This window comes from Buceros rhinoceros, unplaced genomic scaffold (genome assembly GCF_000710305.1).
Source record: "Buceros rhinoceros silvestris isolate BGI_N320 unplaced genomic scaffold, ASM71030v1 scaffold11545, whole genome shotgun sequence".
Classification (NCBI taxonomy): Eukaryota; Metazoa; Chordata; class Aves; order Bucerotiformes; family Bucerotidae; genus Buceros; species Buceros rhinoceros.
The window spans coordinates 10,508-26,037 of NW_010412317.1; the positions used below are offsets into that span (position 1 = coordinate 10,508).

At 37.1% G+C, this 15,530-nt stretch overlaps 1 protein-coding gene across 1 annotated transcript in view; it reads right to left on the reverse strand.

The window, feature by feature from the left end:
* Window positions 1-866: 866 nt before the first annotated feature.
* Window positions 867-15,530, reverse strand: part of LOC104493629 (tyrosine-protein kinase Fer-like) — a gene marked incomplete at both ends in the record, with an annotated part of 59,401 nt that continues 44,737 nt past the window's right edge. Inside the window, 3 exons of the mRNA XM_010136347.1 lie at window positions 867-995; window positions 2,569-2,684; window positions 5,325-5,381. Of these exons, the coding sequence (XP_010134649.1) occupies window positions 867-995; window positions 2,569-2,684; window positions 5,325-5,381 (302 nt within the window). The remainder of the gene's footprint in view (window positions 996-2,568; window positions 2,685-5,324; window positions 5,382-15,530) is intronic.

Genomic DNA, 15,530 nt, shown 5'->3' on the forward strand with positions numbered 1-15,530 from the left:
AAAAGGTCAGGATTATTTTTATCTTCAGAGGTACCTGGAAAGCTTTTTACCAAGGTATGCCTTAAAATCCAGGACACTGCTTTTAGTCTTCACTTCAATAAAGTTAATCACTCATACAAATAAAATAATCTAATTGAATAAAGGTATAAAATTCCAATAAGTTAAAAATTTCATTAGTGCTCTTGTACTAAAGTCAATAGTTTAGAATCTAAGTCTTCATGAATGAAATGGTTAAAACAGGTTGCTACATAATTTTGAAGAGAAATCCAGTAATATGTAAACCAAATACAGTGTTGAATATTAAGCTGTACTAGAGGGTACCAAATCCACACATTTTCCAGCTGCTGAGAAAAATCAACAAAGAGGTAAACTTGCCTAAAAGCCATCATCATCACAACAATTTGAAATTCTCTCCAGCCACTGCTGAATAAGAGGAACTCAAGATTCCAAAAATAAGTCAGGAGCAAACCATAAATTGAACAATATTTCTTGGTAAAGAAAAATCTCTTATATTAACAAAGATGGCCCAAATCTGAGTTATTAAAATGTAAACATTACCCAGCCATGAAATTTCCTTAGATACAAGCATCTTAACATTGACCATGTAACTTTATTGTTAAAGGAAGCACCGTGTAATATCTTGTCGGAAGGAAAAGGAAGATTGAGCTGAGATATTTTTCAGCAAACTCTGTTGTCTTAAATGGTTACAGAAAAACTCACAACAGATTTGTGGAGCTCACTCCAAATCTAGTAGAACATAGTATTTCCAAATATTCGCAACGCAGGTGACTTCTGAGATCAGTCATAAGAATGCAGATAAAGACAAAGAGAATCAATACATCTTCCATTATGGAAACTTTATCTACGAAAACAGGCGACAAAGAAAAGAAAAAAAATTACCTGGAACAAGTTCCATAACAATATAAATAGGTTGTCGTTGTGTGCAAACTCCTATAAGTTTTACAATGTTAGGATGATCATATTGTTTGAGTATTCTGCAAAACACAGTATGTTTATTATATTAATAACTTACTTCAACAAATTGATTAAATATTGTAGGAAAATATCCTAAGCGTTTAATGTTATTTTAATGGAACATGTAATTACTGTTACCACAAAGAAAAATCGTAACAGATCAACCACTGTTCTGTTTGAAACAGAGGGCATCTTGATTCACTAATAAATCAAGGTTGAACACTGTATTATTCTCATTGTAATTTTACAATGTTTACAATTTTACAATGTTTAACATTTGTCCACAGATCTGAAAAAAGGCCTGACAGGTGTGCAGTTTCTCAAGAACCCTTATAATTAAATAGCATTTTGGTGGTGGACGAGAAGCAGAGCTACATCAAAAAATCACACGCAGCATGCCTCTACACCTCCCTGATGCACTTTTCAAAAGCACACCCATTCCAATTTTACTTTAAGAGATTAATTAATATAATAAGTTTTAGAAAAATGTGAGGACAGCAATTTTTATTTTGAGACAAACAAAACCATTTACATCTTCTTACACAATACTGTAATACGAACATTTGCAGCCTAAAACAGCATGCTATGGTTTGTAAGTGAAATGAAGGGCAAGGAAGAATTCTACAGAGACCTTGTAACTTAAATGTTTCTTCTACTATTTGCTGACTTTATACACCTCCAGTTTGTTCTTTTTTTTCTAGGATCAAGGGCAAAGTACACACATATATCAAGGGCCTGGTACACACATATATAGTAAGAAATAACCCATTTCATATTTTTTTCATTTAACATTGCTCTGTAAGTGGCAGGCTGCTTAACAAATGGAACATCTCTGCAGCTGCCAAGTTTGCAGCTGTTTAAAATTATTCGATAGATAACCATGGCTGATATTCATTCTCTAAATGTTAATAGCATCTTTTACTTTTCCATATTGATCATTCTAGTTTAGGAGTAAAAATAAAAACCTATGAAGCTTCATAGCAAGATGGAACAAGTTAATTTAAAGAATTGTGAAATTATCTCAATCCACCACTCTACCTTGAGGTCTCAGAATTTCACATATTGTGGCATGACTGGAATTTGAAAAATAAGTATGTAATCACCTGCTGCCTGACACAGCTTAAAATATCTCTACTGGAGTGCACTCTTCTAAAAAGAAAAAATTACTAATGGGGTCTATATAGTAACCCTAACATTTGATCAGCTTTGTCGTACATGACAGGTAGGATTTATGACTGGTATAACCACATTTAAATTACCAGCATCTTCTAATTTTCTTATCCCAATCCTCATGGCACATCTCAGAAGTTCTAAATGGAAGCACTTACAACAACGAAATTGTGTTTTATAGACATAGCTTGCTTTGCCAAAGAGGTAGTTATAGCAAGCGCAGATGCCACTGCAGCATTCACGCTTGAAAAATGCTTATCTTTAGTTACTATAGGGAAACACTTGTGGAACGTACTGAGGACAGAAAAGAAGGAAGAAGTGTGACTGCCACTTCTTGCCCTTTTCTGAAGGTCAGATTTTGTAAATCCATCCGTATTAAAACTTAAAAAAATTTAATATTTCAATTAAATTTAAAGAACCTACCTGGCTTCTGACAGAAATTTTATTTTCAGTTCCTGAGGAAGATCTTCTTTACAAGTTTTTACAGCAACAGGAGTTTTATCCTTTAATGTCCCCTTATACACCTCACCAAAGTTACCCTAAAATCAGGAAAAGAAAAAAGTAAACAAAATCTTCATAGATCTGCAGTGAATAATACAGATAGCTAATGTAATTGCTTCGGAACTTCTCCCAGTATCTCCCCCTAACCCAACACAGCCCAGACAGACATAGTACATCTACTATATGGACAGAGCATATGAGTTCTTTGACTATTTTGACTTCGCTCAAAAGAGAAAAATTGATTGTGTAATTACAATTTTCTCATAAAACCTCTTAGTAATTGACAGCAGTATTTCTTTTTCTTGTTCTTACTACTGCACTCTTTCGCTTTGCACACTATTGTATTTTACCAATAGTTTTTAACTTGCAGCCTGTAAGAGATCAAAAGATGATGTGTGAAACTACAATAAAACACATAAAAACAACAAAAACATTCTCACATAGACAAGAAAGAAAAAGTGCAAAATAAGATAAATAGAAACACTGAATATTAATTTTGAACATAAATTAAAACCACTGGAAAGAAGTGTATTATTGTGTCTGCCCTGAAAAAATTATATAATCCACATTTTTTTTTAAAAGCTAAGGCCAGCACTGCTCTATAAAGGCTAATATGTCAGGCCTCACATCTGGACAAGACTTTAGAAAAAAGCTCATTTTTATAATCAGATTTTTTAGATCTTCAACAACATACCCCCAAGGTAAGCTGTTAATTTTTTTAGCTTTCACAGAAGTAAACTGAAATAATACACACCACAGAATAATCTCAATCAGATGCATTTTTACTTAAATAAAAATAAAAGGAAGATTAATTAGGTCACAAATTGAAGGAAATTGTGGAGTATATAACATAACACTGGTATCAATGAAAAAAAACAAGAGAAGAAAAAAAAGAAAGTTGAAGAACTCATACTTTTAGTTAAGTTTTGTATTTTTGAAAGAATAAATACAACTAAATCCAACATCCAATAATTCCACTTCTGTGAGCTGCACTTAACTTCAAAAAGCAGCAAAACTCTGCTGGAGATGTTTTCCTTTCTTTCCCGAGTGACAAAAGTCTCATTACATCATGCATCTGAATACAGTATTACCAAAGGAAGAAGACAGGAAAGGGAAAAAAGAAACATACAGATGGAAAATAGTAATGTGTTGTTAGTAACAAGGGAAGAAATTCAGGTCAGGTTTCCAGTATTATTTTATACACCCCAGGATAAGGAAGATTCAGCTGGCAAGCAAGGTGTAGTATCTACAACAGTAATGTGCCCCTCTAAAACAGCACTTCTAGAGGCCAGAACACTACCTCTGATATCTAAAATGGCATGAGGTGTCCAAAGGTAAGAAGCTAAGTTACTACCTAAACGCTTTACTACAACATGCTTTTCCCCTTGTCTTCTGGTCAGAAGGATGGATAAGATGATGGTTAAGAGATTTAAACCGTGATTCGAGAAAGTTTCCATCCTTTTAAAATATCAGTCTATAATCACTTTTAAGCAATGAGTTTTCTTTACTGAATGCAGAAAGCACTTTGTACCATAAACATGCAATGCACATATCAGCCAGTCTATAATCACTTTTAAGCAATGAGTTGTCTTTACTGAATGCAGAAAGCAGTTTGTACCATAAACATGCAATGCACATATCAGATTGCTTTAACTATCTTTATTCAACAAGAGCAACTCACATTTATTTTTTAGCAAGTCAAAGATTTTTTTAAGCCCTGAAACATCTTTGGTTTTCTCCCTTTTTTCTCCAATCTTTATTTTTCTCCCTGTTTAAGTGTGAAGCTGCCACAGTACTTGTATTTTATGAAGACACAGCTCTGTCCACCAGTGGATGACACTTATTGTCATCTTACACTGCCGAAGAGATTTTATCCTGGGTAACACAATTTTCTGCAAGCACTTAATTCCCCCAATTCTTGAACAGTTTATAATTTATTTTAGCGTGTATCATAGTAAGAAGGCAACTATTGCTTTAATTTTTCTCTTCCTTATTTAAATCTAATTTTCAGTTTTTGTGAAATCTTTTGGAACATTGTGTCCAGGGCGACGCTCACAACTCTCTCTGTAGGTGCAAAGGTGCTAAAAATATAAGTGAGGTAATGGGCTTAACTGATTTTAAAGAGTTACAGCTCCTAAGGAGAATTTGTGATATAAACTACACTATACAAGAATTAATTTAATAAGTATATAATTGTGAATTTACTTGCCATTCATTAAATCATGCAAAAGCAACAAAAATTTGATTTAACAAATACTGGTTTAATCATCATCTTTCATCAAATTTTACACGTAAGTGCATACATTTTATACATAAATACATAAACATAAATCTGTCTATGTATTTATTTATATTTTGCATCAGCATGTTTTGTAAGACTACATAGTAAAGCAGCCACATGATGCTTTATAGACACCTAGTTGGCTTAAAAGCCTTTCAAAACAGAAAAATACACATGCTAGTTAAAAACTTTCAGCATACATATTGCTTCATTTACCAACAAATGTGATTTACATTTATTTAAAGTGCAGTGTTGTCTTGTGTACTAAAGTAAAAGAACTGATATAAAAATCACATATGACAGTAATCTGTATCATATGACAAACAAGAAATGCATAGGCTTAATGATTAATATATACTTATTTAAATGTTCTATAATAGCTTGCTTGGTTACTTACTTTGCCCAGTAATTCTCCCAGTGTGACGTCTTCATGATTGAGAACCCATTTCTTATCCTATGGGAAGAAAAAATCATTTTCAGTCTGTGCAAATATGTAAGATACAGTTTCTATATGACACATTTCAGCTAAAGAAGCATTATATTCAGATTGCTTGCTCAATCAAAAACATGTCAGGAAGGTTTATATCTAAGAGTTTATAAAACAGAGTTTGGAAAACTTGCTATAGAATCATCATCATCATCATTATCATCATCATCATCATCATAAGATTGAGCCTACAACATAACAGCATGTAGGTACATAGAGCACTATGCAAATTTTCACACAAGCTCTGCAAATTATATCCAGCATTCTGTTCTTAAAAATCACCTGAGTCAAAATCACAGAACTTCATTATAGTATACAAAATAACTTAGCACTAGCTAAAAGAAAAATTTTCTCCTCAGTGTACATGAAAAAGAATGGATTTTTCTACTTATAACAAGACATGTATTTGCATCTCTTATGTCTTCTGTGGTAGTCTGAAGTATTGCAGGCAACTATTTAAGAAGACAACATAACAAATGACAGTTAAAGTATTTGTTCAGTATTGATGAGCAACACTGCAAATACTTTGCAACAGCCTAAACACATATAAAAACCAATTATAATCTTCTTGTTTCAAAGACATATTTAATAAATACTTAGCTAAAATATTAGAGTAGGGTATTTTTAGTCTAACCCACTCATTTCCATTTCATTTTTCTGTTAGCACCTCATCTACTTACAACCTCACAAACACAGCTTTTCATGTTAATGGAAAGGTCCTAAGCATTATTACTAATGAAAAAAGCAAATACCTAAATAAGTGTATGCCAACTCATTAAATCGTTTCTCATTAAAGCTCACAAGAAACCAAGCCAAGCATGCTGTGTTCGTTGTACAGCTAATATAGCAGATTACCAGGTTTTCTGGACCATGGAGGACTTTTAGTGATCATGACTAAAGACTCTTATACATCAGATTGTTAGTGATCTGTGCAACAGCTAAGTGCAGAAAGCCCAAGGCTGTGCTGTGCTGCACAACTCCCTTGGCTGCAGGATGAATGCAGCCAGGACACTGCAATAGAGACCACAGGCAGCTTTCACCAGGTACCAGTGGTAACATCATCTGCCAGGCCTCGCCTGTATCTACAAGCGCTCCAAGAAGTTCTCATGTGGACGTCCTTTGTATTTGCCAGTAGAAATAATGCACAGAGTTGTTACCTTGTTACAAAGTCCTGTTACAGCCTGAATGACCAAAATGTGACAATCTTTACTCCAGGTAGACTGTCCAGCACACTGCATGTGGATCAGTGGCCCATTCAGTGCTACACCATCCAGGGCTCCCACTGTCTAAATGGATGCAAAATTGTCTGTACTATTCTATCCTTCCAGCACTAGCTCTAACAGAGCGTATTTTAAATGATACCTTACAGACTGTGAGTGCCTTTCTTACTGGGATCACAACAGCACGTCCTAATACAAAATGGGATCTTTCCAATGTGTACAAATACGTCATGACAGGGAATGAAGAAAAGGGAGACGGACTCTTCTCAGTGGTGCTCACTGACAGGACAAGAGGTACTGGCCACCAATTACAAAACAGGAAGTTCGTTCTGAACATGAGGAAACACATTTTTTGGTGAGGGTGGTCGAACAACAGTACAGGTTACCCAGAGAGACTGCAGAATCTTCATTGTGGAGACATTAAAAACCCTACTGAACACGGTGCTAGGAAAACCATGGTAGTTTAACCTGCCTGAGTAGGCAGGTTGAAACTAGAGAATCTCAAGAATATCCTTCCAACCTAAATGAGCCTGTGATTCAAAGACAGAGAAAAACCTTCTGTATGTAAATAGACCATAGAATGACAGAATAGTTTGGGTTGGTAAGGACTTTTAAAGATCATCTAGTCCAACCACTGTGCCATAGTATTGTGGTTCAGGATTTCGGCTCCAGGGCGGGGGTTCCCCCTTTGTTTGGGCACAAAAGGAGATTTTGCCACCTTTGTTATGTCATTCTCAAATAGAGTGGGGGAAGCGGTACCGGCCCCTCTAACTGGCATTAGGAAATGCAGCCCCTGGCTCCAATTTCGTGCCTGCCTGCTGACCCAAGCCATGTCAATCAACAACTCTTTGAATAACACTATAAAAAGAGCCAACCACGTTGCTTCTTCTGGCTCACATTTTGATTCAGAAGGACGTCAAAGAGAACCACTGATGCAGTCACCTCAGCAACAAGAACTTTCTTCATTATCCTGGGACAGTAAAGACCTTCCAAGTGGCAAGTAGACTTCTTACTTTGTTGATTACTAGCGACGGCAGGGTGGAGGGGTGGAAAGAAGAGGCATCAAGATGCAGGAACCTGGAGCCCCCACCCCCTGTACTAAGACTAACTATTGGCAAAGGAGGAGAGAAAGGGTCAAAGCGCCAAGAATGAAGGCCCCACTGGAATGTTGAGAGAGACCCAGAACATCCCCTGCAAACCTGGTGGCTCTTACGTTTTGCAGCTGGGCCAAGCACAGTGCTGGAGCTGTTGGCCTGAGGGATGCACAACTCCCTCCCCACATGGAAAGGAAAATGGCCGTGCCGAGCCATCTCCTCTGGGAGAGAGAGAGACTACACATTGTCCCCCAAATCAACCTGGAACTTAATGCAAGGGCTTAAAAGGACTGCGCCTCCCGCTCCTGATTCCCCGCCCCCACCCCACCTCTGGCACCAACTGCATGTGAGGGCTCATAGTAAGTGGAGGGGTGGAGTGGAGGGAAGAAATACGTATTTATGTATTTAAGATCTCACTGTTCTCTCTTTTTCTCTATCCTGCCCTAATTTAAGTGATGGTTCGTGGTTTTCGTTGTTTTGAATTAAATTAAATTTCATTTCCCTCTACTCAAGCCTGCTTCTTTGCCTGCGGCCGTAAGTAGCGCGTTAAGCCCTCCATTCACTCCAAGCTCAAACACTTTAGTTTCTTTTGTTCACTTCTTGGAGGAAATAAACCTCCTCTGAGGAAATAAACCTCCAAAAAACTGTCGCTTTTTTGCTGCCTTTTGGTTCTTCCAAACGGTGACACATGGGTAGAGACACCTTCTACTATGTCAGCTTACCTCAAGCCCCATCCAACTTGACCTTGAACACTTGCAAGGAGGGGGCTTCCACAACTTCTCTGGGCAACATGTTCCAGGGTCTCACCACCCCAACAGTAAGGAATTTCGCCCTAATACCTATTCTAAATCTACTCTAAATCAGTTTAAAGCTGTTTCCTCTTGTCCCATCACTATAGAGCCTGGCAAAACACATCTCTCCATCTTTTTTTAAGTTCTCTTTCAATACTGAGAGGCTGCAGTAAGGTCTACCAGGAGCCTTCACTTCTCCAGGCTGAACAACCCCAACTCTCTCAGTCTTCCTTAATAGCAGAGGTGTTCCAGTCCTCTGATCATTGTGGTGGCCCTCCTCTGGTCCCACTTCAACAAGTCTATGTCATTCTTATGTCTGGGGTCCATAGCTGAATGCAGTGCTCCAAGTGGGGTCTCACAAGAACAGATTAGAGAGGGATAATCATCTCCCTTGACCTGCTGGCCACCCTACTCTCGACGCAATAGTTGGCTTTCTGGGCTGTGAGCGCACATTGATGGTTCATGTCCAAATTTTCATATACCAGGATCCCCAAGTCCTTCTCCACAGGGCTGCTCCCAAACTCTTTATCCTCAATCTGTATTGATAGCGAGGATTGCCGTGACCTAGGTGCAGGATCTTGCACTTGGCCTTGTTGACCTTCATGAGGTTCACACAGACCTTCTCCTAAAGCCTGTCAGGGTCCCTCTGGATGGCATCCCTTCCCTCTAGAGTATCAACTGCACCACTCGTCTTGGTGTCATCTGCAAACTTGCTGAAGGTGCACCTGAGCCCACTATGTTATTAAGAACGGTACTGAACAGTACCAGTCCCAGTAAGAACCCTTGAGGGATGAAACTTGTTACTGATCTCCATTTGGACATTGAGCCCGTGTCTTTGGATACAGCCATCCAGCATATTCATTATCTATCTAGCACTCCACCCATCAAACCTGCATCTCTCCAATTTAACAACAAGGATTTTGGGCGGGGCATTTACTCTCTTATTTTAAGAGCAACTTGCATGCAATATGCCAGATCTAGCCATGTTATCTGCCAAGAACCATGTATTACCTAAGAACATTTTCTGCCAAAGACTGAATCGTTACAGAAGACATTGCAATAGTGATCACTGCCTTTAACACATTTTCAAATTTAAAAGAAAATACAGAATGTATAATTATTTTTGTATATAATTATTATTGTTTCAGTTTAGTGAGTCAGAAAACCAAAAAGGGGAAGTTTGACTCCCTAGGTAAGAGAGGCTTTTTAAAAATCATATATATATACCCTTATCCCCTGCCATGATTAAATTATAGGATGTAGTAAAGAATACTGAGTACAATCTGAGTGCAACGCTTCATGAATGACCTTTTTGTAACATAAGGCTTGAGATAGTCTTAAAAGAAGGTGAATTTTTTTCTTCCCCTTCAGATAGGGGCTAAATCATTAAAAAATTTGCCCCACAGGCGGCACTGTCAGTCAGCACTATTTCCCTTGATCTACACTTAACACCAGTAAAGTCTGCTGCCAACTCCTGTGGAAGGTGAAGGCTGGTACTGACTTATGTCTCCCTCTTTTTGCAAGGAGAAAATCATTCAGTGAGTAATCCAGAGGTGATCTGGGTAACTGAAAGAATGATAGGAGTACAGAATAATCATGCTGCACAGTGCGCCTTGCTGTGATGGTGGCTCATCATTACCACACATTTTTGACTGCATGAATTCACCATTGATAAAAAAAAAGAGCTGGGGGGAATCACAGCTACTGCAATTATTTTTTTCATCTGTATAATGTCACAAAATCACACAGACCACCACTCCTTTAAGCTGTGCTCAGTGCACATTCTAGAGACTCTCTGAATGCCTCTATTCACCCAAACTACCAGCACGCAACTCTGGTTAGCCACGTCACATGAATTCCTATACCACATCACCATGCTGTGTGATGGGATTCACACCTTACCTTCTCTTCCCTGGTTGAGGTACTGGGAGATTCGCAAGGAAATTCTGAATAACCATCAGTTGATTTTTCTCCTATAGACAAGACTTTTGATTAAAACTACTGCCTCTCTGATCAGACATCATCAGTAATGTATTTCCTCCATTTCCTCCTCCTGATTTTGCTAAAAAACGGAAGCGTGCTGTTCTCTGAGGATTTTCTAAGTGTTTTTTGCTGCTTGGATGCCTCATTCAGAAGCTGTTATACTACAAACAGAAAGGAAGTGCTATCAAACTGCATGCTTTACCAGTAAAACTCAAATTCAATACAACGACTTGCAAACAAAGCTGTAAATAAAAGAAAAAAAAAAAATCACAAGAATGAGTGCTTCTAGGTATTAACATAATGTTTTTTTAACATTTAAATACGTACTGCAAAAGCCCAAAAGCTACAGAATTAAAATTTAATGCATTTTAAACTGCTTAATTCTAAGGATTCAGTACTTCAGTGAATGACTTTTTGAAAATGTTGACAAGGCATTTCAAAGGCTTGTTTATGAAGAAAAAATCTGATGCATAATCCTCCAGAAGAATAATTGAAGAAAATGGCACCATAAGCTGGAATCAAATGAGCTGTTGAAATCTTTACGGATGAGCATATGGAAACTGTGCTGCCAATGTTTCACAGTGTATCAGTAAGTGAATACTGATGTCAATGGTATATAAATTGAGAGTTTGCTGCTTACAAGAGCTTTCTATAAATGGAAATCTTTAATTAGTTTTGTAGGTATACAAATTGTGTCTTCAATTTAGAAGACTCATCATAGGTGTCACTCCTGAGGCTATGTGACTGAGCCAGGTCGCAAAGGAGGCAGATGCAGCTTCAATGATCTTTTTTGCTTCTGGCTGGAATCTCTTTCAGAACTGTTCTTTCACTGCTGAGCAGGCACCACCTGCACAGATCTCAAAAGCAGCCAGCTAAAAAAAGTGATGCATCCTGTGGCATACTGCATTCTTTTTGTTTGCAATTCTCTTCATTCATTTAGTCTTTTAACTTGTGTATTCACAATGGAACCTAATAGCAGGACTATTGGCCATACAATCCATATGAGATCACCAGAGCGCACATAGTCAAACGCAACAGAACAGAAATCGTAAACCAGAACTTCTGCCTATTTGATTTCTCTCCCCCACCCATAAGCTTTTCTGTTATGCTCCTCCCTCCTGGTTTCTCTCTCTCTCAGGTTTAGTGAAAGCCTAAGGACTATGAAAACAGCATTTTTTGATACTAGGAAGTATCAAAATACAACTCTCCTCCCCTTCCTCCCCTGTTTCTTCATAGCCTTCACTTCCTGTGAGCATTATCACTGAACTTCTGGATAAAAAGATGACAGCCTTCATATTACACCCTATTCCTCTGTTTGAAAAGTAAGCTGATTCACTTGAGATTACTTTTTGCAAGAGGAGAAAAATTTCAGGTGCTGCAGGATACATTAATACTGTAAACCCTATGCAGAGAGAGGTCCCTAAGTCCTAGCACTAGCTAAGCCTAAGATTTTTCTCCTAAGATTCTCATTTTCTCCTAAGGTTCATGGCTCCTCATGCACTGAAATACAGCCTTCAAATCTAACTGAGGCTTTGTATTCTGTGATGGTAGTGAAGCACTTCCAACTATGGTCCCTAAGTACACCTCTGAATTAAATCCTGCAGATGGTCCCTCTGTCCCACAGCACTAGTCAAGCTGAAGACAGTACTTTAAGTGGAAGTATTAAGTTTAAAAAGTCACAAACTTTACACGCATTACAGTTTCATTTAGTATCTTAAGGCTCTTGTGAGTGATATAACCACTCTTACACTGCATCAAAGCAGTTTCTTCAGCAGATGGTAAGAAAGAATCTAAGACAAGAGACACTACAATCTACATCATACCAGTGCACAATTCTGTCAATAAAAAAAGAAACAAACCCGATTTTCTAATTTGCCATGTGTTAGATATCCATGTATATGCTGTTTCCAAAAAAGTGTCACTGCTTCAGATAACTACCTTTCATTAATAAACTATAATGTGAACAACACTGCAAGGTGGATAGTAATAAGGACAAGACTGTTTCTAGTGAAAGTACGTTGTCTCACGAATTCTGTTCAAATTATATTGGGTCAAATATGTCATAATTCACTATTTTTGGAGAGCTGCCAATAATTAAATAAATCAATTAAGCACACAGAGGAATGGATGCATATTAGCATATCATAAACAGAAGTTAGAAATAAAGTCATGTCTTTTTTTCTGTCTGATCATAAACTTAACGATCCTCTGTAAGTACTTAATTTTGATTGTGAATAGAATGTAAGTATTCCTCAAGTTCTTAAATGCTACTACTCTATGGAGATTAATCACGTGTGCAAAATATACTGAAAGTTACAAAAGAAATCAGACAACAAAGTAGAAAATAAAAAATAATGTTCAGTGTAGTTATAGATAAATAGACACTGTAATGCCCATCAGTCCAAGTCACAGTAATTTTCATTTCAATACGGTTTCTTCTAAATCAAATGGAGCAAACCCACCACTTTTTAAATCATAAACTAATCTGAATGAAAGAGGACAAAACTCTTGAGAGTATTAATGCCACTACTATTCCCCCAAGAAGGAACCTGCTTATGACGTAGCCCTCTTCTTGTAACACTGCTATAAATCTCTCTTTACCTTATGCTTGTTCAGACTTTTCTATTATTAATCTTGGACACAGAATATAAAAAGCACTTTAAGACAACTCCAGTTACAGGTATCAGTGCTTGAGCACCCTTATTTATTATCTTAATGATATACCTTATTTCCAAATGGAATTACTGAAGAAATACAGAAACCTTACCATATTCTACTTTATTTATGTCCTCCTAGGACAGGAAACTGAATTACACGAATGCCATACTTCTTAGCCAAGCTCAGTTACTGACTTGGCTCAGCTCAGATAGAGCCTCAGTGCCTCTCGGGGGATAACCCTTTATCAGACATGAGGAGCTACTTGGCAAAAGCGTGCTTTTGAGATTCTCCATGGAAGAATTTTCTTCCAGGGAAATTACAAGACACCTAAAGGATAGGAAGGAACTGCCTCAAGATGGACACTTCTCAGGAGGAAAGACAAGGAAGAACCCTACTGAGACCACCTCCAGTTAGCACACAGTTGTTTCAACAGTAGGCAAAGGGGTTCCTTGTTCCCTGGCTGGGAAAGGTATTATTGTCTTCTGAAGCCACATTCTCCCACCTATTTTATTCAATGGTGTTACTGTTCCCTGCATATTCTTCCTCAGTAGTTACCGAGCAGCTGAAGCAACACCTATGAGATTGAAATGCTATCTCTATTACCCTAAATTTCTTCCAAACATGTAAGCTCAAGTCTGCAGTGCAGTTTTCCTTCTGCATATCTCCCTTCGTTAGCAATAACCACATCAAAAAAATCACAAATTATTATGCCAGGAAGAAGGCTTACAAACTAGTTGCAGTAAATTATAACAGCTCTCAATAAAATGGAAAACATAACCCGGACCAAATACGGAGTGTTCAAATTCCCCTAGCATTATTTTTCTATATTTTTTAGTAATAATTTCAATCATGAAGAACTCTAAAATGGTACTATTTCAAATTAACAACTAGCAGTAAGGCAATTAGAAAGTAAACAATTTAAAACCGCAAATTTTGAGAATTAGATGTGAATTTATGAGTCTCTGCTTAAACACTTGGTTTTAAAAATCTTACCATTTCTAACAGGAGAGAGAAAACAGGATAAAAAGAAAATGCCACCTGTCCTTGTATTTCAGTTTCAGAGTATCATCAAACAAAACCGAGATTTTTACCCAGACTCTAAAGCAAGACTTGTAAAAGAGGAAGAGTGAGCAAATCCTAATCAGGTTCCAGCACAGTATGAATAAATAAAATTCTGTGTTATCATCACTGTTATTTACTTATCTCCTGTTCTCTGTGACATTTACTCTGGATAGTTCAGACCACATTAAAATAGTAAATCTAGATGCCATCATACCAACGTGGGCAGAACCTACAGCAAATTGTGCCACTGCTTTCCATCTTAATAGTATATATTACGAAAGCAAAAGAAGGCTAAAAACCTCTAGAAACTGGAAATCTTAGATGATTCACAGAACACCAAAATAACTCAGAGCCAAAAGCAAAACATACAGCTTTAAGAGAACTGAGAGCATGAGACTTCCCAGTCTAAGATTCTATCTGATCACAGCATAGGGCATTTACCAAAAGCCTAAATATCTCTCCCATTTCACCAACCCCAGTAAACTATTTAATAACATTCCTCTAAAAAAACCCCCATAAAATAGAGGGATGTTGAGAACATCTCATGAGTACAATGCATAAACACGCATTATGTCTGTTTCTTCACACTGTAAGTAGAAAGAACGCATTCACAAAATTATTTTGGAAAGTATTATATGCTCTTCTTCTTCCAAATTAAATAGAAAATATCAATAGTATGAATTACTGCAGCTAAGACCAATTTTTCTATAACAAAAATGGGAACTCAATCTTTCATTTTCATTATTAAGGACAATCACAGTAAGATCCTTTTTGTTGGTTAAGAAAATCATAATCACAGATAATTTTTCATCACAAAGGTATTCAAATACGTCCTATCAGAACTTGATGAACCAGTGGAAAAAAAGAAAGTAACAATTGTGTACATGTGGTTAGGGCCTATCAATGCGGAAATAAGAAATCACCTTCTTAGAGAACTACAATTTTTGACACCACCTATGCCAGTAGATCTAATGTGTGTACCAATTTCATGAATCATAAGCAAGTGTTTCAAGTCCTTCAGATTAACTACAGGAATAAAGGTAGCTAATGGAAAAGATTTTTCGTAAGAACAAGTGAGTTTTACAAGAAGGTTTTGAAAAACCCCATTGAGTTATTTAAATCAGTTTCAGAATAAAGATTCATGACCTGTAAAAATAGGTACTGAAGTAATTTTGCATTATTAACAGTGCTATATTAAGCTACACTGATGAAACTCAATGTGAGCTGTAAAACAGAATAAAAATGCAGATAGGTTTACCTCCTTGGAAGAAGTACTATTTCATCTGACTTGTTACAGTTGCATAAATA